The sequence below is a fragment of the Peromyscus leucopus genome, chromosome 13 (genome assembly GCF_004664715.2).
Source record: "Peromyscus leucopus breed LL Stock chromosome 13, UCI_PerLeu_2.1, whole genome shotgun sequence".
NCBI lineage: Eukaryota > Metazoa > Chordata > Mammalia > Rodentia > Cricetidae > Peromyscus > Peromyscus leucopus.
The window spans coordinates 52,335,734-52,361,807 of record NC_051074.1 but is presented as its reverse complement, the minus strand read 5'-3'; the positions used below and the strand labels follow the sequence as shown (position 1 = coordinate 52,361,807).

The window sequence follows — 26,074 nt, the reverse complement described above, 5'->3', positions numbered from 1 at the left end:
TTTTTTGGTCTGTTTTTGGTTTTGTTTTTATTATTTTTGACACAGGGTCTCTCTACCTAATCCAAGCTGACCTCAGTTTTACAGAGATTCACCTGCCTCTGCTTCCCAAGTGCTGAGATTAAAGGCATGTGCCACTGGGCCCAGTGATTTTTGTGAATTCTTATACAACTGTATTGCATAGCTTTTTAGAAACAATAAGATAAGCACATATAAATAAAATTGCTACAGACTCTCCATCCCACTTGTTTCTTTGGGAGCTGTTATCAAAAGATTTAGAAGGATAAAAAGTCTACTGGTGCTTTTGTTGAGACATAAATGCAGTGTATTTTAAAGTAATTAAATACTGACAATTATTAATGTTGAACAGAGTTATGTGAGCACTGTTATATTCTATTCACAGTGTAGATTCTACTCTTACTATGGACTACCAACTATTTCTAGTTCATAAGGACATTCATTTTCCATTAGAAAAAAAAAAAACATTGCTTTTTTCAGTTTTGGCAGTTGAAGCATAGTTACTTATTGTGTCTTCCTTGGAGATTGATTACTATCATTAAGAAAAATTATTTTGTAATTAGAAATCCAAGTAATTATTTTTCTGTAATTCCTGGTAGTTGAGATCTGAGGTTACAATCAGATACTGAAAGTCTGTTTAATCAAGAGAATGTTAGTAGATAATAAGGTTTAAAGGCTCATAACTACTGCCTTAGGTTTTTCATACCTCAATTTTCACTTTTCAAAGATTTTTCTCCTCTTGCTAGCCTATTTCAGAGTTTTAGAGCATATTGGATTGCTATTATTATATGGGAACCTTAAAAAATGCTAAGTAGTTCTTGAGGCTGGGGAGCTAACCCGAGGACCCAGGTTCAATATCCACCACTCACATGGTGGCTCACAACCGCCTATAACTCCAACTGGATATACGCCCCCTTCTGGCCTCTGCAGGCACTACACCACTGTAGTGTACATACAGGCCTGCAGGCAAAGTACTCATACACATAAAATAAAAATAAATCTGAATTTTAAAAAATGTACTAAGTAGTTCTTACCTATTTAATATACAATTAAAGGAGATTTGTCTTCAAACAAAATAATGAAATTAAGAAAAATGAAGTTCTTTTCTTTCCTTTGAGAGCTTATTTTATGAAGAAGGAATGTACAGTTGATCTTGTGCCTAGTGTCCCCATCTGAATCTGTTAACTTTTTCTGGATACTGTTCTTTCTTCACTCTTTTTTTTTTTTTTTTTTTTTTTTTGTTTTGTTTTTCAAGACAGGGTTCTGTGTAGCTTTGCGCCTTTCCTGGAACTCACTTGGTAGCCCAGGCTGGCCTCGAACTCACAGAGATCCGCCTGCCTCTGCCTCCCGAGTGCTGGGATTAAAGGCGTGCGCCACCACTGCCCGCTTCTTTCTTCACTCTTTAACAATCCTGTTATTTGCATGGTTTCCCACTGGTCTTAAGACAGTAATTATAGATAATTATTTAATGGGGTTTTATTTATAAAATACTTGTATTAAACTTTAAGATGGTCAAGAATGTTATTCCATATGGGATAAACCCAGCGATTAAACTAGTTCACTTTATCCAGGATTATAGAGTTAATAGATTGAGCAGCCTCTTCAGTATACCTGTAAGGTGCTTAGTGATTTCATAGGGACTCTGAGGCAGCTGGACATCTTTGAACACTTAATACGGCAGACACTGTTCTCTTATTACTCTATATGCATTAAATTTTTAACTTAACCCTCTTAGAAGCATTATGAAATAGTTACTGTTACCTTCCTATTTTATAGTGAAGACACTAAGCTCAGGTATGTAATGTTATACAGCTAATGTCATATAGCTAACAAGTGATAGAGCTAGGTGAGGAGATAGGTTCTTGTTTTGAAAATACTCAATCATGTTTCCTAAAATTCAGTTAAGCTATAATATTTATCATTTTATACCTTTAAGAATTTTTTTATGTATTTGTAAATTAACAATTTGAAAATATATAATTATTATAATTTTTGGAAATTTATTAGAACATTTTCATGATATCTGGAATTGCTATAGTTAACCTCCCTAACTGTTTAAACAAGATAATTAAGTTAGTAGAAAAGCAGACAAAAAACTGTACATATATGTTTAATTAAATAAACCTAATTCATTTTATTGAACCTTCGCAGTTCTTGTGTGAATGCCAGAATATAAATGTAGAATTATTTTTTATTTTTCCTTTACTTACATTATTCATTACTTTGAGGTTGGGCCAAACAATGAGAAACAAAGATTGAATTGCATCTAAACCCAAGTTTAGGAAATAACATTATAATTTATTCTGTGTTGTTAAGATTAGAAATTATAATTTCTGATATCTGGCAACAAATGTCTTCATCTCACACCAAGCTAGGAAAGGAAGCCTCCAGTCAGAGAAGCCAGTGCTGGCATGGGGCCACAAGTAGGCTGTGTGCTACCGTAACTTTATAATGCTTCAGTGTCTAGTGCTGCTTCTGTAAGGGCGTTAATTAAACAGAAAAATGGGAAATAAGGATGACTCAAGATGCTTGTTTAGTGAAAAATAACAATTACATTTTATACTTATTAAAAGTAGAAAGAACAAAAAGTGCATATTTTAGAAAAACAATTGATTATTTAAAATTAATTAAGAATGGGTCTGGAGAGATGGCTCAGCAGTTAACAGCAATGGCTGCTCTTCCAGAGGACCCAGGTTCAATTCCCAGCAACCACATGGTTGCTCACAGCCACCTATAATGGTATCCCTTGGCATTCCACTCCCTGGCCCCCATAGGCTTGAAGCTATATTATAATACAAAATGCATTTATTCCAACTTCAAAATTCCCGTAGTCTATCACAGTATCAGCACTGTTTAAAAGTTCAAAATCTCGCCAGGTGGTGGTAGCGCACGCCTTTAGCACCAGCATTCGGGAGGCAGAGGCAGGTAGATCTCTGTGAGTTCGAGGCCAGCCTGCTCTATAGAGTGAGTTCCAGGACAGGCTCCAAAGCGACACAGAGAAGTCCTGTCTGGAAAACAACAACAGCAACAACAACAAAAAGTTCAAAGTCTCTTCTGAGACTCATGTAATCTTTTAATGCAATCCCCTGTAAAATCAAAATGAAAAATCCCAGCACATACTTCCAACATATAATGACACAGGATGTACATTACTATTCTAAAAGGGAGGAAATGGAACATAGTGAGGAAATACTGGACCAAAGCAAGACCAAAACCATCGGGCAAACTCTAAACTCTGCATTTCCATATCAGATGTCAAAGTGCTCTTCAGGTCTCCAACTCCTTTCAGCTTTGTTGACTGCAACCCATTTCTTTCTCTTGGGCTGGTTCCACTCCATGTAGCAGCTTTCCAATGCAGCTATCCCATGACTCTGGCATCTCTAGTATCTGGGGGTCTCCAAGGCAATCCAGGCTTCAATTTCACAGCTTTATGCAATAGCCTCTCTGGGCCTCCATTCAAGGACACATGCTGGGCCTCAGTGGCTTTTCCTTAGTCATGGAGGGAGATTCCAGAGCCCCTTTTATCCTTGACTCTAAAGCCAAAACCATGTGGCCAAAGGTGCCAAATTCTGCTGCTTTCTGAGGCCAGTACATGGCCCCCTCCTTCAAATATATTTTCACCAGCCTTTTGTTTGGATGGTTTCCTTCATGGCCTAAGCTTGTCGTCCTGGAACCCGCTCTGTAGACCATGCTGACTGTGAACTCTGAAGTCCCCTTGCCTCTGCTTTCTGAGTGCTGGGATTAAAGGCACTGTGCCACCATCCCAGGCCCTAAATTTTTCTTTAATTCCTTTTCACAGATTGGAAGCTTAGTTGGGTGGGGTCTTGCCCTGAGGTCACCAGTCCCTCTGTTCCATTTAGCATCAGGCTTTTCTTTAATCTGTTTATCTCCTTGAACCCAGGACTCAGCTCCTTTGTACTCCCTGGTGACCCTTTTCTCCTCAGTCTGTACCCTTTGCATTTTTCCTTGCTCAGCTTGCTCCATTTCATTATAGATCTGCATAAGTGTGGCCACTAATAAGCAACCGTCAATACTAGGCTGTTTAGAAATCTCTGCCAAAACTGGTAATCCATTTTTTTGGACAAGGGCAGAAAGCAGCTATATTCTTTGCCCAAATATCACAAGATCAGTCTGAAGGCCACATACTAATATTATTCTCTTCTAAAGCCTCTTGAGCCAGGCTCCCACAGTTCAAATCCCCTCAGCACCACTGTCTTCCATGTTCCTACTAAGATGGCCCATTAAGCCCCACTTAAGCAGTCATATTCTCAAAAATCCACTTAGAGGGAGATGGCTCAGCACTAAAGCTGTGTTCTCTATAGACTGGCAGGCCTTTCTTCATGTTTCCTTGTCATTTGTCACTTCACTGATACTCTTATTTTAGAAAATAATAAGAAAACGATTGGTTTTTATAGTTACACAGGCTGTTTTGAAGTTCTCACGATGTGTTCTGATTCTGAGCCATGTATCCCTGTTTTACTCTGTGGTGGAGGCATTGAGGCACAGGGAAGGGTAGTGAAATACATACATTTTTACTCTCAGTCTTGTGTTGCAGTATGAAAGTTCATGAGACTGGATAATTACAGCCAAGAGAAGTGTATTTGGCTCACAATATGCAAGTTGGAAAATAAGACTGTCCAATGTAGAAAGCAAAAAAGCAAGAGACATAAGAATGAGAGAGGAAGGCAACCAAACTCGTCCTTTTTATAGGGAACAAATGCCTATAACTTCATTAAGCCATTCATAAGGGTAAAATTCTCATGACTTAAGCAACCCTTTAAAGATTCCACCTTTGCATTGAATGTTAAGTTTCACTGTATGGACATAGGTCACATTCAAACCATGGTAGCACACAGTGAATTGTAATGTAGGTGAGTAAATTCAAGTGCTGATGGTCTAAATGTATCTGCACATAGTTTTGCAATTTTTCAACATGTTTTATATCATTGGAAATAAATCATACTATATGAAATTGTCACTTTAATAAAAGCAAAAAACCTACACCCAATTTATCTATATGGGTTCAGTACATTGTGTGATTAGTGGGCTAATGTCTGCTAATGTAAAAGAATCACACTCACCGATGAACAACATTTACTGGAGAATATCTTTTATCATAAATAGGAAGTTAATAAAAGGTCCATAGGAGATAGATTTAAGTTGCCTGCCAAATACAAATGTCATGGGTTAGTAGAAGGCATAAGATTATTATATTATTATATCCCTTAGGATATAATATAACCCTTATAATATAATATAACCCTTAGAGCACTGGTTGCTTTTCTAGATGACCTGGGTTCAATTCCCAGAACCCACATGGCGGCTCACAACCATCTGTAGCTTCAGCTCGTGGGGATCTGATCCCCTCATACAAACATACATGCAGGCAAAACACCAACTCACACAAAATCAAAATAAATAAGTCAATAAAAATATATATCCTTTAGAGTTTTCTCTAAAGCCACATAAAAAGGTCCAGTAACAACTCTGGTGGCCAAAGGATTGAAGCCAGGGTGTTTATTGAGTTGATTCCTTCTAGGATTGAGAGGGAGAACGTGCTCAGTGTTATTCTCCTAGTTTCTAATCTATCTATCCATCCATCTCCCTCCCTCCCTCCCTCCCTCCCTCCCTCCCTCCCTCCCTCCCTCCCTCCCTCCCTCTCTTCCTCCCTTCCTTCCTTTCTCTTTTTGGTTTTTCAAGACAAGGCTTCTCTGTGTAGCTTTGAAGCCTGTCCTAGAACTCTCTCTGTAGACCAGGCTGGCCTTGAACTCACATAAATCCGCCTGCCTCTGCCTCCCAGTGCTGGGATTAAAGGCATGCGCCACCCCCCACCCGGCTTGTTTTTAATGTTTCTGATTGGTAGCAGTTGATATTTGGGGGTTGGAAGCTGCATACTTGTAACTTCTGTTTCTCACATCATATGGCCTTCACTTCAGTGTCTCAAATCTCCTTTTATTTTTTTCTTACAAGGACATCTGTTGGGCGGGGAATACCGCTCAGTGGTTGAGCACTTTACTTAACATGCATGAAGCCCTGCATACACTCCATAGCACTGCAAACATAACAAAGAAACCACACACACAAAACAAAAGTGATCTTACTTTGTCTGACATGGTTAATGGTACATGCCTTTAATCCCAGCCTGGGAGGCAGAAGTAGTCGATCTTTGCCAATCTGGTCAAGATTAAGGCCAATCTGGTCTACATATTGAGTTCCAGGCCAGACAAATTACATGAGACCCAGTCTCATTTTTTTTTTTTAAAGACATTTGTCACTCAATTTAAGATCAGCTCTTACTGGGATGACCATGTCTCAAAACTCCTAATTGCTAGATGAAGGCTTAGTCCCAGGACAAAGTCAGGGGCCGGAGCATTTCTCAATAGAGCTGCTAATGGAAGTTACAGTAAGACCCTAATTGTACCAGTTACAAGACTGTTACAGGCTTGTCTTGAAAAAGAAAATAAATGTATTCCCCCACATCTCCATGGTAATAGAACACACATGTCTTAGTCATTTGTCTCATTATCCAACAAAATACTTGACCAAAGCAACTAAAAGAAGGGTTCATTTGGGTTTACAAATCCAGAGGATACAGTTCATCATAACAGGGAATTTATAGTCACAAAAGCAATTCAGCTGGTCACATGCACAGTCAGGAGGCAGCGTGATCAATGCTTGTGCTCACTTTGTTTTCCTTTTGTTTAGGCATGAGCTGCAGACTACATAATTGCACTACCTACATTTTTTGTTGGTTCTTCTTAACTGCTCTAAAAAATTCCTAATGGATAAATTCAGAGATTTGTTTCCATGGTAATTCAAAATCCTGTCAAATTGACAGCCTAGATTGATCATCTCGCACACACATACACAAAGGAAGCAGGCAAACACAGAATTTGTCTCTTTTCAGATTGTCTTATTTATCAATATAAATTCTGAACTACTCAGTTTATTTTGAAATGCAAAGTAATGAAATCTATATCAAAAACCTAGTGCTCACAGTCTCTGTCTTAATCCAATTTTTACTTATCTCCAGAATGAGTTAAATAGACCATTCATTCTGTTTGGGATCAAGAACTTTTAGACATGGCAGTATATACCTGTTGCACTTGAGAAGCTGAGGCCAAAGGATTGCAAGTTCGAGGCTAGCCTGAGCTCCATAGTGAGAATAAAAAACAAAGACCTCTTAAACGTATTATCATAATGCCATGGTTTGAGAATTTTTGAGAGTGTGTGTACTCTATAAATTACAGTTATCATGATTGGTTTTCCTACCATATTTTTACAAATAAGAACTATTCCTGAGCTGGAGAGATAGCTCAACGGCTTAAGAGTACTTCCTACTCTTCCAGAGGATGAGCTTGATTCCCAGCACCAACATCAGGCAGTTCACAACCCCCGTAAACAACTCTTCAGATGTCCTCCTCTGGCCTTTTCGGACAACTGTACACCAATGGGGTGCATGTGCACACACACATAACTAGAAAGTCAAAATAAATCTTTAAAGAAAAAAAAAGAGAGCGGTGGTGGTGGCCCATGCCTTTAATCCCAGCACTCAGGAGGCAGAGGCAGGCGGATCTCTGTGAGGCGAGCCTGGTCTACAGAGTGAGATCCGGGAAAGGCGCAAAGCTACACAGAGAAACCCTGTCTCGAAAAAACCAAAAAAAAAGAGAGAGATCCTTGCCTAACTAGAGTATTTTGTCGTGAGAACCAATTATTTTAATTATATTCTGTAAATAATAGTTCATCAAGCAAACATATCTGACATTTATTTGTATGTAGCCTTGTTAGCATAATTTTCAAATGAAATTCTAATATTAAAAATGACTTATTTTAGAAACTTAATGGCTAAAGACAACCCCTAAGGAGTGAATTTGTAGACAAAAACTGAGAAGTCTATATGAACCTTGATTCATACTTCAGAACAAATACCAGCAAGAATACATGCATCATAATTTCCTTGGGAGAGTCAATAGACCGGTTTTGTTTTGGTAATAAATAATGATTGTTATACTTCAAGACTATAATAAAGTGAACTTAAAGGATAATCTTTTAGGTTGTTGGACTATCACAATTAAACATAAAGGTTAAAATATTGCTGTAAAGCCATGTGTTCTAAAGAGTCATGTTGTCCCTGTTTGCCATCTCTCCCCATTCCCCCCAGAGAGGGTCTCACTATGTAGCTCTGGCTATCTTGGAACTCACGCTGTAGACCAGGCTGGCCTTGAACTCACAGATCCTCCTGTCTCTGCCTCCTGCTGCTGGGATTAAAGGTATGTACCACTCAACTGTAATTAAGTTGAATTTTCTATACTTTCCTGAACTGATCAAGTTTCAGTTGAGGAGAAGAGAGTCCTAACCTATCTACTCAGTGTCAAAGGTGACAGCAAATTATTTAGTAAGGAACAGAATAGTTACTAGGACAAGAATAATGAGCCTCACCTCACTCTCCTTTCCATTCTCCAAAGCATGGTAGATAGAGTGGCTGACTTGTAAGGGTTTGTTGTGACTCAGCTTTGATCCAAGTTCAGAGAGAACCACCCTGTGGTGGCCTTCTTGCTGGCAGAGTCCTCAGGCTCAGTAGGCCATCACAGGGCAGGAGACAAGAGAGCTTGTGGAAGAGCTGGATTTACGTAGCAGACCCACTCCTGAGGTGTCTCATTAACCCCACCGATTCATTAATTACTTTATGAAGTTATCCACTCATGAAAGCAGAGACTTAAAACTCTGAAAGATTGTATCTGGTCCTAGCTCTTAATGATATCTCATAATGGAGAATAAATTGTTTTGTTTTTTGTTTGGGTTTGTTTAAGACAGGGTTTCACTTACTATGTAGTGCTGGCTAGCCTGGAGCTTTCTGCATAGCCCAGGCTGGCCTCAAACTCACAAAGATCTATCTGCCTCTGCCTCCCGAGTGCTGGGATTAAAGACATGTGCACCATGTCTGGTTGTAGAGTTTAAATTTTAACAGGAATTTTGGAAGAGATAAACCGCACTCAGGCCCCAGCAATTCTCAACCGTTAACCTCCTCAGCATCTTCAGGAGCAGTGTAAAGACAGACCGCTGCCTCCACCGTCAGCTTTCTGCCTTGTGTCTCTAACAACCTCCTAGGCAGTGGTGATGGTATCCCAGGAACCACACTTGGCAGACCACTAGGATGGAGAAACAACACTTAGCTAGAGCTTTCAGGAGTTTCTTCCAAAGCCTCGTCATAGAACCAGACCACCAAGAAAGTTAATGTATGGGTGCAGAAAGTTGACCACCTTAAAAATCACATTGCCATGCCCAAGAAGCCACCACATTCTAAAACTCCCTCTGCTGTACTTTTTATACCCGGACAATGTCAGTATATTGCTCATTCAAAAATTAAGAGACATAAATTTAAGAAATATTTTGAGTGTAAAACATTTCAGGATCTAACTTACTAGATAATTACAATGTTATGAAATGCTAACACTATCAGTACTTTATAAATATTTAAATTTGTACTACTGAATTTTATTTTTATTTATATGAATATAATCAATAGTTAAAAAGTAAGTTCTCTTCTAAAAAAAAGTGAGCTCTAACTGCTGAGCCATCTCTCCAGCCCCACAAACAACCATTTTTAAGTGTAAAGCTTAGCACTTGTAAGTATGTCTACACTCTAAAAACAGTCAGGCATACGTGCTGGTACATAAAACACATTTTTTTTCCCCCAGAGCTGAGGACCGAACCTAGGGCCTTGTGCTTGCCAGACAAGCGCTCTACCACTGAGCTAAATCCCCAACCCCATAAAACACATATTTTTTTTTAGAAAAAAAAAAAAACTACAAATAATGAAGCTAAAAGGTAAAGAGATCAAATATTAGATGTCTTTCTGTTTTTGTTTTTTCTACTCTCTTATGACCTTTTTCTTTCTTTCCTTTTTTTGTTTTAACTTTATCTTGTGTGTGTGTGTGTTCATTCTTCTGCTGTTTTTTTGTAAGTGGGACATAGTGTCTTGAAAATTAGCAAGCCATAGCTCATTTTTGTTTTGTGTAATCTAAGAGCTAGTCAGAATGTTTAACCAGACAAGTTAAATTAAAACTGGCCTTAAATATTCAGTGTTAAAAAACTGATTGAATAGTAAAAAGAAATGTGAAGTCTTCCCCTATTCAATTTTTAAAAAAATAATAAACATGAACATTAATCTGATTGTGATCATTGTACAGGTACCATTCCAGGCACATTAGCTAAGTCAACATTGTTCTTCCTTATAAAAATATTTGTTAAATACTGACCTATGTGATATAGTATAGAAGTATTTTAGCAATCTTAATTATTATCTTAGAAATTATTTAAACTCTTCTTACATTAATTGTTTTAATGTTGAAACTGTATTCCTTTGCTTTTATGAAAAATAAATTCCTTGAAAACAAAAATCTAAGCCCTAACTTGCTTCTCTGCACAGAGTGGTTAAAGATTAAGCCGCTGACATAACCACTAGTGTGTTTTATTTGAACTTCTCCCTGCTGGTTGCTGCACATGGAACAATGTTGTTCTTTCTTTGACACGGACCCACACAAAAGCTGAGTGTAGTGAGGAAGCAGACAGCCCGCCTCCAGCAGGAGCCCCCGCCTGGCTCCAGGATCTGTAAACAGAAACATCCCAGGCTCCAATGAGGCAGACAGCGGGTCCCTGTCTGTTCTGCACTCAGGAAGTACTTGCTTGTGAAAGCCCAGCTTTGCACATAGGCATGCTCAGCATTGTTTATGTTTGGCTGAGTATTTACCCGAGGAAACTTAAAGAGGAAAAGAGGGTCTAATAGGGCTGAGGAGTAAGAAGTTTCAGGTATGGTCTGTATAACATATATTACATAAAAGGAATTATTGTAATGGCTAGAGAGATGCTTAAGAGCCCACTGAGGGGGTTTGATTATATTTTAATTAATTTTTTTTTAAAAGCTCATACCACTCTTGTGGAGAACTCAAGTTTAGTTCCCAGCTCCCACATCAGGTAGCACAACAACCTATTTTCAAATCCTAAGGGATCCAACACTCACATGCACATCCCCACAGACAGACATGCATACATACCCATAATAATAAACAAAAATCTTTTAAAAAGAGTTATTTAAAGAATTAAAAATGAGAAGTTTTCCAGTAAAAAGCTCCTTTTATTGCACACACACAGATACACATATTAAAGTATTTTTCCTGGCAGTTTTTCAGTGATGTCAAGGTTTTAGACCATATGACATAACCTGGAATGTTCCTAATTTGAGACATTTAACCATTAGTATGGTATTTAACATGTTTAAAAGTCCCTTAACACCTTTTCACCCTCTCTATTTTGAGTTAATGAATTTAATGCTCCTATTTTTCCATTTTAAGTTGTATATTTATATACCTTTTATTCTGTGGGGAAAACTACGAAGTGTTTAGAATCACCAGCCACAGGAAAGGAATCCTCCCAGCCCCTAAGTAATGAGCAGTAGCTCTCATGTGTTAGACAAGTGCTGTACTGAACTATTCTCAGTCCCTGGAGATGTCAGTGTGCTTTGAGAATAAAATACTTCCTGTTTTGCTAGGCATGCATGTTCACCCCGTACTCTCCTGCTTAGCTGTTTCCCCAGCCTCGTCATAGTGCGTTTTTCCACATGTCTGCATGTGTGATGTGTGAGTGGGATTAATCTTTGTGACTGAATGTACCTGTGTAAGCAGTTCTAGATATGACACCAAAATAACAGGCAACAAAAGAAGAAAACAGATTGTACTTTGAGGTTAAATTTTGTATAATTCAAAAGACATTATGAAGTAGAGAAAAAATAACCTCTACAATTTAGAACTAGATGAATTATGAAAAAGTCATGCTGGGTTGTAGCTCAGTGATAGAGTGTTTATTTAGCATCGTAAAACACTGGACGTAAAAAGGAAATTGAAACCTCTTTTTCTTTCTAAATATGCTTTGAGGCAGGGTCTGGTGTAGCCCCAGTTGGCCTCAAACTCGAGGCAGGATTGGCCTTGAACCCCTGATCCTGTTGCTTCCAAGTCCTAAGTCCTGGGGTTAATGGTATCCACCACTACCTCCTGTCTAATAATTCTTCTTCTGAAGCACTAATCCATCATGAAAGTTCTACCACAGAGCCTCTCTGAACCCCACTACACTGGGGTATGAGTATTGGGGAAGGGACAGTTTAGTCCCTGGCTCACACTCATGGGAGATCTAGCAGGAGAAAGTTACAGAGGAGGTAAAGAGTAGGTATGTGGAAACTTAGAGCTTCTGGGTAACTTTTCTAGAAACCTAAAACTGCTCTAACAAATTAAATCTGCCAGGTGTGGTGGTACACACCTTAATCCCAGCACCCAAGGTAGAGAGAGGCAGGTAGATCTCTGTGAGTCTGAGACTAGCCTGGTCTACATAGTGAGTTCCAGAAAAGCCAGGGGTACATAGTGAGACAATCATAATATTATTATTATAGTAACAACAACAACAATAATAATAATATAATATTAAAAATAACTACAAAGGGAAGACTAAAGATTCCTAATTTAAATTTCAGAAAATCTTGTATAATTTTAGAGGGACCAGCCTTAATATTATACGTCCCAGGGGCTCAGGAGAGAAACTGTGACTATTTTTGGGAAATAGAATCTCAGCACATGGAGCTTTTAGTACAGTTATTTATTCTTTCAAATCTTCTTCTCCATACCCCCCACCCCCACCCCCGTGCCCTGGGAGTCCCGGTATATATACACTTACAGGCAGTAATCCCTTGGCAGTGCAAAGCCAGGCTTCCAGGGTCAAACGGAGGGGTGATAAGAATCACATAGAGGGGGCAATAACTGTTAATTATCACTTGCAACCCCAAAGGGGAGTGACCAATGGGGAAATGAATTAACTAAAGGCTAAATTTGGGCAATTATCTAAGAAGAGGGATCTTATGTGCTCAACTATAGTCTTAAATGTGATTGGTAGAAAAATTTTAAGAATCTGTACATTGCTAGGTCAATGGGAGAAAATAAAACTGTCTTCTTTTTTCCTATGGCTCAGATCTGTCCAAGCTATCTGCTGTTTTTCTGCAGGGTGGGGGAAAGTGTGCTCTGTCTCTAGGCAACCTGTGTACAGCTAGATGCCTCTGGTGATAGTTAAAGTGAGATCTGGAACTAGAGGTAAGGTTTGGAAAAGGAGGAAATTAAGTTTAATCGGCATATCCGCCAGGCCTTCTCAAACAGGTAGCCCGGATGCTTAAGTCTGTTCTTAGCGAGTACAGAGGTATGTCTGATAAGGTACTTTCCTCCATCTGGGGATGGACCTGGCCGGATGCTGCTAATGACGATAATTACAGGGAGGCTTGAACTGAGGATTCTGGCTGAGCATAGCTGTCAGCTCAGAAGGTTATCTAAATATTCCTAGAAGTGGTTAGGTAAGGAGTTAGAGGTCTATAAAGTTAGTAAGGCTGTAAGAAAGGAGGGTCCGAGCTAAATTGTGTAAAGCTGTTACTTAACACCCATCTGACCTGGGTGGTGTCTCCTTGTGGAATTTCCCTTAAATCTGGAGACTTGCATGTGGACTGTTATTACTGTTAGTCCTTGAAAGTAGCTAAGGGAGATATCTGATTTCAGTGCTGAAAGGGAGAAACAGATGAGCTGGGGGAAGGAAGCCTTTCCTGAGGCTGTTCTCCAAATACCTGGAATGTGTATGTCCAGAGAGGGATCAGTCTACACTGTTAGTCCTTCTTAGGGAAAAGTCAGTTGGGAAAACTATGAAGGCACACATGATTTTCATAACAGAAGACAGCTGATATATATATATATATAAAACAAGCCAAGTAACACCAAAAACTCCTTGGATTTGGCTTCCTCTGGAGGAATTCCCTGATTCCCCCAGGTAGTGACTTTGCCATAACCAGCTGAGTTCTTATGATATATTCCTGCGGCCTGTAGCAAGAAAATTCATAGTTTCTTTGATACCTGTTATGTAATAGAATGCCAGACCTGACCTGAAGAAAGTATTTCAAGCCAGTGTTCACCATGGTCCTCGGTCCTTTGCTGTTCCTTTCTCCCCTCGTCGTCTCTGTCTTAAATGTCACTCTTCTTGCTACCTTGGCGTTTCTTCTTTTTGTCCTGTCTTTAATCTTCTGCCTTTCTTTTGTTTTGACTATAACAAAATAAAATGAGCATTATTTGATGATACTCATTTATTATGTGTAGGAATGTTTTGCCTGCATGTATGTGTGTGTGCCACATGCATGCCTGGTGCCCTCAGAATCCAGAAGAGGCCATCGGATCCCCCAGAACTGAAGTTATAGCTGTGAGCCATGTGGGTGCTGGTAACTAAACTTGGACCCTCTGTAAGAGCAGCAAGTGATTTTTAACCATTAAACCACGTTTCTAGCCCCTATTTATTGATATTTAAAACAAAATATTATATGCCTTCTCTTTCTAATTTGAGAATAACCTAGATTTTTTTTTCTTAAAATTTGGTTTTATTTATTTTTGTTTTGTTTTTTCTGAGAAAAAGTCTCATTCTGTAGCCCAGGCTGACCTCAAACTTCCTATATTGATGAGCATGGTCTTGAACTCTTGACTATTTTGCTTCCACCTCCCAACTGCAAGGTGGTATATATCATCATGTCCAGCTGAGATGTTTTGGTTTTGGCTTTGGTTTTCATGACATGCTTTCTCTATGTAGCCCTGGCTGTTCTAGAACTAGCTCTGGAGACCATGCTGGCATTAAAGACCACTTTACCCACGATTTCACTTTCTGAGGTATCAGTTGTTTATGGCTAACCTTAGCTCAAAAATGTTAAGTGATAAAAATCTAGAAATGAATAATTCATAAGTTTTTAGTTGTGCACAGTTCAGAATAATGTTATTAAGTAAAACACCATTCCACAAGTGGGGCACGCCTTTAATCCCAGCACTCGGGAGGCAGAGCCAGATGGATCTCTGTGAGTTTGAGGCCAGCCTGGTCTATAGAGTGAGATCCAGGACAGGCTCCAAAACTACACAGAGAAACCCTGTCTCGAAAAATTAAAAAAAACAAAAAAAAAAAAAAAAAAAAAAAAAAAAAACAAAAAGCAAAAACCCACCATTCCAAATGAGATGTGAAATGGCTATTTTTCCAGTGTATTCATGTGGCATGTATTCTGTGGTGGTTTCAAAGAGAATGGCTTCCACAAGCTCATATATTTGAATGCTTGATCCCTGGTGAGTGGAAAGGGTTGGGGGTGTGGCCATGTAGGAGGAGGCTTTGAGGTTTCAAAAGCCCACACTTGGCCCCGTCTCTCTCTCTCTCTGCCTGCTGCCTGTGGATCAGGATATAAAGTTCTCAGTTACCGCTCCAGCACTATGTCTGTCTGCCTTCCACCATAATGATCACAGACTGATCTAAAACTGTAACCAAGCTCCAGTTAAATGCGTTCTTTTCTAAGAGTTGCTTGGTCATAGTGTCTGCACAGAACAGTGACTAAGACTTTCACTGTAGTCGCTTAGTAGCTGCTTCCGTTGTCAGACTGGTGTGTCTGTCACGAGTGCCTGTGTTCACCCATCACTTTATTTAGTAAACGAATCAGAGAGATGCTGACAGTTGTCTCACTCTCTGTCTTTGTAAGTTATTTTGTTATTATTTATTGTCCACCTTTTGCTATGCCTAATTATAAATTTTTTTTAAATTTTAATGTATGATGTTTATTTGCAAAGTTTGTTTTTGTAATAGAGTTTACACAAATTTTTTAAAAAGAGGATGAAGGACTGGTATATGCTATAATAGGTATGAAAATTTATGCTCCATGACAAGTCCGTCATAAAAAATGCTTTGTATAATTATATTAATATGAAATATTTAGAATAGGCAAATGGACAGAAACATTAAATTTTCAGTTACAAGGGACCGAGGGAAGGACTGGCTGTTAAAAGAGTGCAGGACTTCTTTTGGTGGAATGAAAATGTTCTAAACTTGGGTACTGGTGACAATTGCATGACTGTGGAAACCAACTAAAAAACCACTGGACTGTGTGCCCTAAGAGAGTAAGTGTTATGGCATGTGAGTTATCAGCGATATAAGGGAAAATCTATGCATTCTTTAGCACCTAGCGGATGCCCTGAAGCATGACTGTGTTAACTATGAAATTGTGAAACATTTACATGCAGTCATACATACCTTCCCAAATACTTTAAATTTCTCTATTTTTAAAAATCATCCTTAGATTACTTTTAATGATAACTAATACAATGTGAATGCTGTGTAAGTAGTTCTCATTGTTATATTGTTTAGAAAGACAAAAAACTCTTCACAGGTGCAATACGAACAAAATGTCATAGATCTGTGGACTATACAAATGAGACCTGGGGAGAGACTGAGGGCCTGCGGAATGGCAGGAGCCGCAGCTGGTCATCTTAAACATCACTTCCTTCATGTGGATTCATGGTAGTAGTTAGTGTGTGGCAAACTGAAGTTCGGTTTTTTGAAATTTTCTATATTTCTCCCAAATATTTTTAGTTCACATTTAGTTGTATGTACAAATCTGGAACCCACAAATTAGGAGAAGCAATTCTGTAGGGTTCAGTGCTATCAGCGGCATCCACTAAGCCTCCTGTAATGTTCTATCTCCATGGACAGGGAGGTGTACTGTATTAGTGTGTGTGTGTGTGTGTGTGTGTGTGTGTGTGTGTGTGTGTGTGTGTGTGTGTGTGTGTATGGAAGGGGGTACTGTGCCTTGGTACATATGTAGAGATCAGAAGACATATTTGGGGAATTGGATCTCTCCTTCCACCATTTGGGTCCTGGGGACCAAACTCAGGTCATCAAGCTTGATGGCACTCACTCTTACCCACTGAGCCATCTTACCAGCCTAGTGTTTGATAAACCTTTTTTTTTTTTTAAGATTTATTAATTTATTCTGTATACAATTTTGTTTGCATGTAAGCCTGCACACCAGAGGATGGCACCAGATCTCATTATAGGTGGTTGGGAGCCACCATGTGGTTGCTAGGAATTGAACTCAGGACCTCTGGAAGAGGAGCCAGTGCTCTTAACCTCTGAGCCATCTCTCCAGCTCCATGTTTGATAGTCTTAATAAGAGAAGATAATCTATAGGCACTTTTTTTTTTTTTTTTTTTTTTTTTTTTGGTTTTTTGAGACAGGATTTCTCTGTGTAGCCTTGCACCTTTCCTGGATCTCGCTCCCTAAACCAGGCTGGCCTCAACCTCACAAAGATCTGCCTGCCTCTGCCTCCCAAATGCTAGGATTAAAGGTGTATGCCACCACCGCCCGGCAAATTTAACAAATTCTTAAATGAGTATTTTTTTTTTTTTAATTGGGGTAGAGTTTTGTAACAGGAAGAACTAGGTTAAACATGTACTTTTCAATACTTTACAATATTGTACAACTATTATTTCTGTGTAGTTCCAAAACATTTTCATCACCCCACTAGGGAAATCCTCTGTCTAGTAAGAAGTAGCTTCCTTTCCCCCTTTCCTGTGCCTAACAACTTCTAACCTGCTGTTTGTTTCTATGGATTTGCCTGTTCTGGATATTTCATATGATTGGAATCATACAATATCTGACCTTTAATATATCATTTTTTAGGTATCCCACATTTTGTTTATTCACAAACAATTATTATTTTGTTTATATTCACAAGTGTGTGAACATTTGCATTTCTGCTTATAGCTTCACTGTGGTACCTAGTGATGCTGTTGATGTTTCTGTAGAAGTTATTGTCTGAATGCCTATTTTTCCAGTTCCCTGTGTATATTTCTGGGAATAAACTACTGAATTTTATGAACATTCTGCTAACCTTTTGAGAACCTACTAAATTGCTTACTACATCTATACCATTTTGTATTCCCATCAGCAGTGTGTAAGTTTTAGATTCTCTATACTTTTAATTTTATTCTTCCTGTTTAATCTTCAAAAAGAATTATAGTCATGCTTGTAAACTTAGTGTAGTAAGTTGAGGTGAGGTTTAGTTGTTTGGAGCGGGACAGGGTTTTGTTGGTTGCCTTTTTTCTTTTTCTGTGGTACTGGAAAGCAAATCCAGAGCCTTACACATTCTAGGCAAACACTCTAGCACTGAGTTAGACCCCTATCCAAATATGAGTTTCTATATACACTCTTTCCTTCTATGAGTTACTATGTGTTGAAAGTGTGGTTAGCTACAGTTATCAGTATGTTAAAGCCTCCTGGTATCTAGTAATTGTCTTATAACTTAAGAGTATTTTACTGCATCAACATATTCTTCCACAGAAATACAAATCTCTGAGCTAAGTTCATTGGAGAAACCCTAACCCTGAGATTTCTTATTTGCTGTAGAAAGTTCTAGTCTGAACACAAGTAAGAAAATTTTCATAGATGGTTTGCTTGATTTTAATTGACTATAAAGAATGACAAATTTGCCAGTCAGGGTGGTGCATGCTTTTAATCCCTGCATGGATGAGGCTCGGACAGGGGGTCTCTGTGAGTTCAAAGCCAGACAGGTTTCCAAGTGTGTTTGACACAGTGAGACCCTCCCTCTCAAAACAAACAAACGAAACAAACAAACAAACAAACAAACAAAACCAAGAAAGAAACAAGCAAACAAGAATAAACAAGAATGGTAAGGTTTTTTTTGTTTGCTTGTTTGTTTGGGTTTTTTGTTTGTTTGTTTTTTGGTTTTTTGAGACAGGGTTTCTCTGTGTGGCTTTGGAGCCTGTCCTGGATCTCACTCTGTAGACCAGGCTGACCTCGAACTCACAGAGATCCCCCTGCCTCTGCCTCCTGAATGTTGGGATTAAAGGTGTGCGCCACCACTGCCCGGCAAGAATGTTAAGTTTAAAAGTTTAAACTATAGTGTATTTTATTTTTATTGAATGTAAAGAATGATTAAGTATGAATAATTGAAGCCTTGCCACGGGTCAAACACTACATGTGAAACCTGCAGCAAAACAACAAACAAATATTTCGTAGGAAATCTCACTCTACATTCGACTGCTTTTTTTTAAGCAGTTGTTTTGTACTCTGTAAAGACTGCTGTCTTGAATATATACTACTTGGATCTAGTTATTCTTTATAGCTATTTAAGACATGCCGACAAATACATCCTCCAGTTTTCTCTTTGTCTGTTTCTGTTCTCCAGAGGCGCTGCTTCCTGGTTCCTCTAGTCCTTCTAGGTGTCTTCTAGTTTGTGGACACCATTCCAAGGGGTGTTTGCTGTAGTAAGAGCTGACCCGTAATATGGAAACATCACATAAATGTTTACATGGTCATAATGGCCTCGTAATTTAGTTATGTGTGTTCCCATTCTGCAAGTAGGTAAATGTGGGTTCCTGTAGGAGGGATTTTTCTCGAGGTCAGGTTAGTAAGTGGAGGGACCGAGCTTCAGGCTCAGTTGAGGTTTAGCTGCCCACAAAGGAATATCCTTTTCATTAAAATAATGATCTCTACACTAATGATCTTAATTCCTGTTGGTTGCATAGAACTTTATACTTTACTAAGCACTTAGACTCCCATCAAGCTTCATAACTGACAGGTGAGCTACAAGGTGCTTTTTAACATTGAAGAAACAAGGCACACAAAAGTCAAGCAACCTGTTGAAGCCTACTGAGACATGATTTAAAGTCACATTTTAAAGCAAAATATGAAGCTGGGCTCAGTGGTGTGCACCTGTAGTCCCAGCATTTAGGAGGCAGAGGAGGAAGATTGCCATGAGTTCAAGGTCAGCCTCAGCTACTGCCTTAGTTGTTTTTCTGTTCTTGAGATAGGAAAGCTCCTCAAAGCCTGCTCCCAGGGACACATGTCCTCTAACAAGGCCACACCTCCTAATCCTTCCCAAACAGTTCCTTCAACTGGGGCCAAGTATTCAAATGTGTGAGCCTATGAGGGCCATTCTCATTCAATCCACCACGACTACATGGAAAGATCCCCTTCCTTAAAAAAAAAAAAAAAAAAAAAAAAAAGTAATATAATCCAAAGTTCTGGTTCTGTGTGCTTAAATACACTGTCTTGTTCTGTGACATGGTTGATATTTTATATATATTTAATTAGGTGTGAATGTTGGGGCCAGGATGTGTGTGTGTGTGTATGAATGCAGATACCCTGAGAAGCCAGAGAAGGTGTCGGATCATACAGAGCTGGAGGTACAGGTGGACAGGTGGTTGGGAACTGCATGATGTTGATGCTAGGACTCTGAAAGAACAGTGTATACTCTTCATCGGTGAGCCATCCTTCCATTTGCCTAGTCGATATTTTAGTAACTAGGACCATACCTGACAAGTATTTTAAGTTTAGATAAGATGATCTCTATGTGATAAAAACATGTCATTTATAACTATCGCAAATTGATTTTTCCCCTAATTTCTTTTCATGCAAAACTATTACTGATTTGATTATATAGCAATGTAGTCTTTCTAAAGAGTATTTTGTTAGTATTAATAAGATACTTTTCTGTTTTCTTTTAGGTCCACCTCATTCATTTAATCGAGATGAGACAATAATCATTGCTTTGGCATCAGTCTCTGTATTAGCTGTTTTGATAGTCGCCTTATGTTTTGGATACAGAATGTTGACAGGTAAAGGAAAATTCTTTTTGTCTCATTTAGCAAACATGTCATTTAATCAGAATTTATTTTCTTTAAAAATTTCTTTTACATTGATTTGTTTCCTTACTTATTGTAGAATGAGTGTGGGGGAATCGTCCATGTATGGAGATCAAGGAACTTGCAGGGGTGGTTCTCTCCTTCAACCATGTGGATTCTAGGGACCAAACTCAGGTCGTCAGGCTTGGTGGCCAGCACCTTTGCCAGATGAACCATCTTGTCACCCCTCTGTTTCCTTTTTAAAAATCTCGGTGGAAAATGTTTCTACAAACCACACAACCCTGTACCATAGCTTCAACAAACAGTCCCCCGGGTTTACAAGAAGTTTGTGAAATATCACTTTCATTTCTGTGTGTGTGTCTGTATGTCGTGAAGTGTGTGCTCCTTGAAGGGGCCAGAAGATAGCATTGCACCTCTTAGAGCTGGAGTTACGGATTGAACTCCAGTTGTGAGCCACCCAGTGTGAGTAGTGGAACTGAACTCAGCTCTTTTGAAAGAGCAGCAAGCTCTCCTAACAGCTGAGCCATCTCTTCAGCCCCAACAAGAAGTTACCCAAAATGTCTGTCACCCAACTTACAGGCAATGTGACCTAAATCTAAATCCCCACTCACTACTCCTTTTATACCACTGAATTCTTTTATTAATCAAAACACAGCTACCATAGATATAAGCACTTTAGCAGCATCTCTATGATATAACAACTTAAAAACTTTTTAAGGAAAAAGCCAGTAATTTCTCATCTGGTATCGGGTCAGTTCTAATCAATTTTAGATATATGATGAGTTGTCTAGAAAATCAGCACTTCATTCATTTGAATAATTCTATTAAAATTTTCTTGAAAATCCAGTATTAGGGTTTTACACTTTTAGTACTGAGTCCTCATGGAATTATTTCACACAATTCTGCCCTCTTGCAGTTCATTGTTAGTGAGTTGTCTCGACCCCTGCTGCAGCTCTTCTTAACTACAATGTTAAAGGTGACATTTCCATCTTGCTCTTCTAGGAGACCGAAAACAAGGTCTTCACAGTATGAACATGATGGAAGCAGCCGCGTCGGAGCCTTCTCTGGACTTGGACAATCTGAAGCTGCTGGAGGTGGGTTGTGGTTAGACAGTTGGCTGTCATGGTTCCCCCCTGCTTTCCTAACTAGTACTGTCTCTTCTGGCAGTGTCTCAGGAGCTGGTGAGAAGACTTTCAGGTCCTGGTGGTGCACATCTGTAATTCCAGTAGTCAGGAAACAGAAGCAAGAGGATTTCCTCAGGTCCCAGGCCAACCTGGTTTATGTAGCAAGTTCTAGGACAGCCAGAGCAACATATTGAGACCGTTTTAAAAGTAAAGTGGAGGGACAGCCAGGCTGTGGCCCACGCCTTTAATCACAGCACTGGGAGGCAGAGGCAGGCGGATCTCTGTGAGTGCCAGGCCAGCCTGGGCTACATAGTGAGTTCAGGACAGCTTAGAACTGTTACACAGAAAAACCCTGTCTCATAAAACCAAAGGGAGAAAAATAAGTGGAGGAGAAGGTCTAAGGTCTAAATGGTGTGCAGTTTACCATTGAGAGAAGTACCAACTAAAACATATATATATATATATATAATTTTATTTTGGGGGCTGGAGCGATGGCTCAGTTGTTAAGAGCACTGGCTGGTCTTCCAGAGGACCTGAGTTCAATTCCCAGCAACCACATGGTGGCTCACGACCATAATGAATTCTGGCGCCCTCTTCTGGCCTGCAGGCATGCATGCAGACAAATCACTGTATACATAATAAATAAATAAATCTTTAAAAATTATTTTTTTTTATATTTGAGACAGGGTCTCTGTAGCTCTGGCTGTCCGGGAACTTGCAGTATAGACCAGGGTGGCCCGTCAAACTTACTACAGAGGTTGAGGCCGGCCTGCCTCTTCCTTCTGAGTGTTGGCACTAAAGGCATGTGCATAACTATGTTTGCTACCACGTCTCTCGGACGGCTGTGTTTGTTTTGTATGGTGAACTTTGCCTCGAAGGAAGAATACAAACAAGGTTAGGCGTGGTGGCCCAGGCCTTTAATTCCACTTCCTTAGAGGCAGAGGCAGGCAGAGCTCCATGAGTTCGAGGCCAGCCTGGTCCACAGTGAGTGTCTCAGGACAGCCAGGGCTACATAGTAAGACCTTGTCTCAAAAAAAAAAAAAAAAAAAGAATAAAATAGTGTATAAAATACAATAAATGTGTATAAAGAAATGACAATAGATTCCCCAACCTATTTTAATGAAAATTCCCCAGAAGCCCCAAATAAAGAGAACCATTTACATTTTGTTTTGCTATTTTTTTTTTTTTTTTTTGTTTTTCGAGACAGGGTTTCTCTGTGTAGCTTTGCGCCTTTCCTGAGACTCACTTGGTAGCCCAGGCTGGCCTCGAACTCACAGAGATCCGCCTGCCTCTGCCTCCCGAGTGCTGGGATTAAAGGCATGCGCCACCACCGCATGTTTTGCTATTTTTTGTGCACTGAGTAGATTTTTATTCTCTCCTAGATACTGTGTATCAATAATACTGTGGAGCTCCCAGACTCTTAATAATTTCTAGTGTTTACTGGGGTTTTTTAATTTATTTTCATTTTAATTTTATGTGTGTACGCGCATGTCAGTCCAGTGCCTGTGGGCGCTAGAGAGGGGTGTTGAGTCTCCTGGAACTGGAATTATAGGCAGCTGTGAGCCACTTGAGGTGGGTGCTGGGAACCGAACCTAGGTCTTCTGGAAGATTAGTGTGTGCTGTCAACCACGGAGTATCTATCTCTCCAGCCCTGTGTGTTGATTTTTGTTACTTGTATTTGTAAGCAATCCACTTGGTTGGACACTTGTTACAAGCATGTTGCTTGAGCAGAAGCTCACATCTCAGTTCAGTTCTCTGTTTAGCCAGAGTCTATCTGCCCTGTGTTCGCTGAGTCCCCTGTCCCGGCTTTCTGCTTTGGAGGCTCTTCCCGCACTCTGTAGAAGCTGTCGTTGCTGCAGGTTACATCCTCTGGTTCGAAAGACCCTCTTCTACCATTTTTAGTTCCACTACTCAGAGCTGATTTTAGTCTGCCTTCAAGCTAAAACCATAGAAACGGATAACTCACCGCATGCATTCCTTTTCTCTGTGCCTTGATGCCTTTTAGACTGTTAATTGCTTTTGCTTCTTTTTCAGTGTATTTAGGTTTTTCTTTTCATTCTGTCCAGAGTGTTTAGCTCTGATCTATTGGAAGATAGTCAGGTAGGAGCTTCCTCGGTCATACCATATGCGGACGTCAGTTGCTTCTCGGTAGTGGAATGAACTGAAACCAGAAGTGTGCCGCTGCATATAGTGGGAGTTATAGTTTGTTTGTTTGTGTTTTACAATTTAATTGTTCAGTTTTAATGTGAATTAATAACTTGCCTTTTTAAAAACAAACTTACAGCTAATTGGACGGGGTCGCTACGGAGCAGTATATAAAGGTTCCTTGGATGAGCGTCCAGTTGCTGTGAAAGTATTTTCTTTTGCAAACCGTCAGAATTTTATAAATGAAAAGAACATTTACAGAGTGCCTTTGATGGAGCATGACAACATTGCCCGCTTTATAGTTGGAGATGAGAGACTCACTGCAGATGGCCGCATGGAGTATTTGCTTGTGATGGAGTACTATCCCAACGTAAGTTCTTCATAAAGAGATGCTGTCATTTATTGTACTTTCCACCAGATTTTTATAAACGTCGCTTGTTTATAAACTTGTTATTAGTGTTCTGCAATGAAATAAGGATCTCACGCCAGAATTTGAATTAAATACATCACTCAGCCAGGTATCATGGCACATGCCTGTAATCCTGGCACCCAGAAAGAAGGCTAAGGCAGGAGGATTGCGAATTAAGACCAGCCTGGGCTGTTATTCTAAGACCCTATTTTTTTTTTTTTTTTTTTTTTTGCTTTTCGAGACAGGGTTTCTCTGCGTAGCTTTGCGCCTTTCCTGGAGCTCACTTGGTCGCCCAGGCTGGCCTCGAACTCACAGAGATCCGCCTGGCTCTGCCTCCCGAGTGCTGGGATTAAAGGCGTGCGCCACCACCACCCGGCTCTAAGACCCTATCTTAAACAACAGCAAAACACTAATAATTCTCTTTATTCATCTCTCTTTTCTCACTTTCCCTTCTTTTCCTCACTCTTCCTATTCCTCCCTGTGCCCTCCCTTCCTTTCCCGTCCCTCTTCCCTTCTCTTGAACTTTCTGCTTCTTTGGCCAGACCTTTTTCGTCAGATCTAGCAGTGCTTTGATTGACATTCACTCTGGCGTAAGTTTCTTGCCTCATCAGAAGCTCATTGCAATTTGTGGTTGAATACTTTAAGATGAACAGCTACATACATACAGTCATCCCTAGTATCCTCAGGCAGTTGCTTCTAGGATAACTTCCAAACACAACACACACACACACACACACACACACACCAAAATTGACAGCTGTTCAAGTCTCATATAAAATGCCATGTAGTGTAGCATTTGAATATAACTCTTTCATATCATTTCTTGATTATATAGTGTGAATGCCATGTTAATAGTTGTCATACAATGACAAGAGAAAGTAACTATGTACAGATGCAAAGGTTCTTTGGGTTATTATTTGTTTTCTTGACTCTATTGGAGATAAAACCAGGGTGTAGGTATATTAAGCAAGTACTTTTCCACCAAGCCATATCCCCATTCCTAAATATTTTTTATATAGTTAATTGAACCCTAGGATGTGAAGCCTGCAGTTATAGAGGACTGACTGTGTAGATTTACAAGAGATATATGTGTTCTACTTACAAACCATGACAATATTGTTTGTAAAATTTTGGTTTAAAAATTTTTTCCCAAGTTAATCTGATAGTCCAAAGAAATGTTTAAAAGGAATAACTGTCTTTAATTTTAATATTTGAAACCTAAAAAAAATGATATTTAAGTTCCTCCTTTCCCCTGTCCTAGTTAGGACTAATATTGCTGTGATGAGACACCATGACCAAAATCAAGTTGGGGAGGAAAGGGTTTATTTGGCTTACATTTCCACATCACTGTTCATCATCAAAGGAAGTCAGGACAGGAACTCAAACAGGGCAGGAACCTGGAGGCAGGAGCTGATGCAGAGGCCATGGAGGCTGGCTTGCTCATCCTCCTTTGTTGTTATTAATGTTTCCAGACAGGTTCTTACTATGTAGCCCTGCTGTCCTGGAACCAACTCTGTAGACCAGGCTGGCATTAAATTCACAGAGATCCACCTGCCTCTGCCTCCCAAGTGCTGGGATTACAGGTGTGGGCCATTGTAGTTGGCTTGTTCATTTATTTGTCTTGTGGTCATCCTGCTTTTTTATAAAACCTCAAGACCACCAGCCCAGAGGTGACGCACCCACAGTGGGCTGGGTCCTCTCTCATTAATCACTAATTAAGAAAATGCCCTATAGACTGCCTGCAGCCTGATTATATGGAGGCATTTTCTTAGTTAAGTTCGCTCTTCCCAGAGGACATAGCTTGTGTCAGAGTTTACGGAACACTAGCCAGCACACCCTCTCCT

At 39.6% G+C, this 26,074-nt stretch overlaps 1 protein-coding gene across 1 annotated transcript in view; it reads left to right on the top strand.

The window, feature by feature from the left end:
- The window catches only part of Bmpr2 (bone morphogenetic protein receptor type 2), a 117,683-nt gene that overhangs the window by 57,532 nt on the left and 34,077 nt on the right, over positions 1-26,074 (top strand). Inside the window, exons 4-6 of the mRNA XM_028860384.2 lie at positions 20,415-20,525; positions 21,555-21,646; positions 23,961-24,191. Of these exons, the coding sequence (XP_028716217.1) occupies positions 20,415-20,525; positions 21,555-21,646; positions 23,961-24,191 (434 nt within the window). The remainder of the gene's footprint in view (positions 1-20,414; positions 20,526-21,554; positions 21,647-23,960; positions 24,192-26,074) is intronic.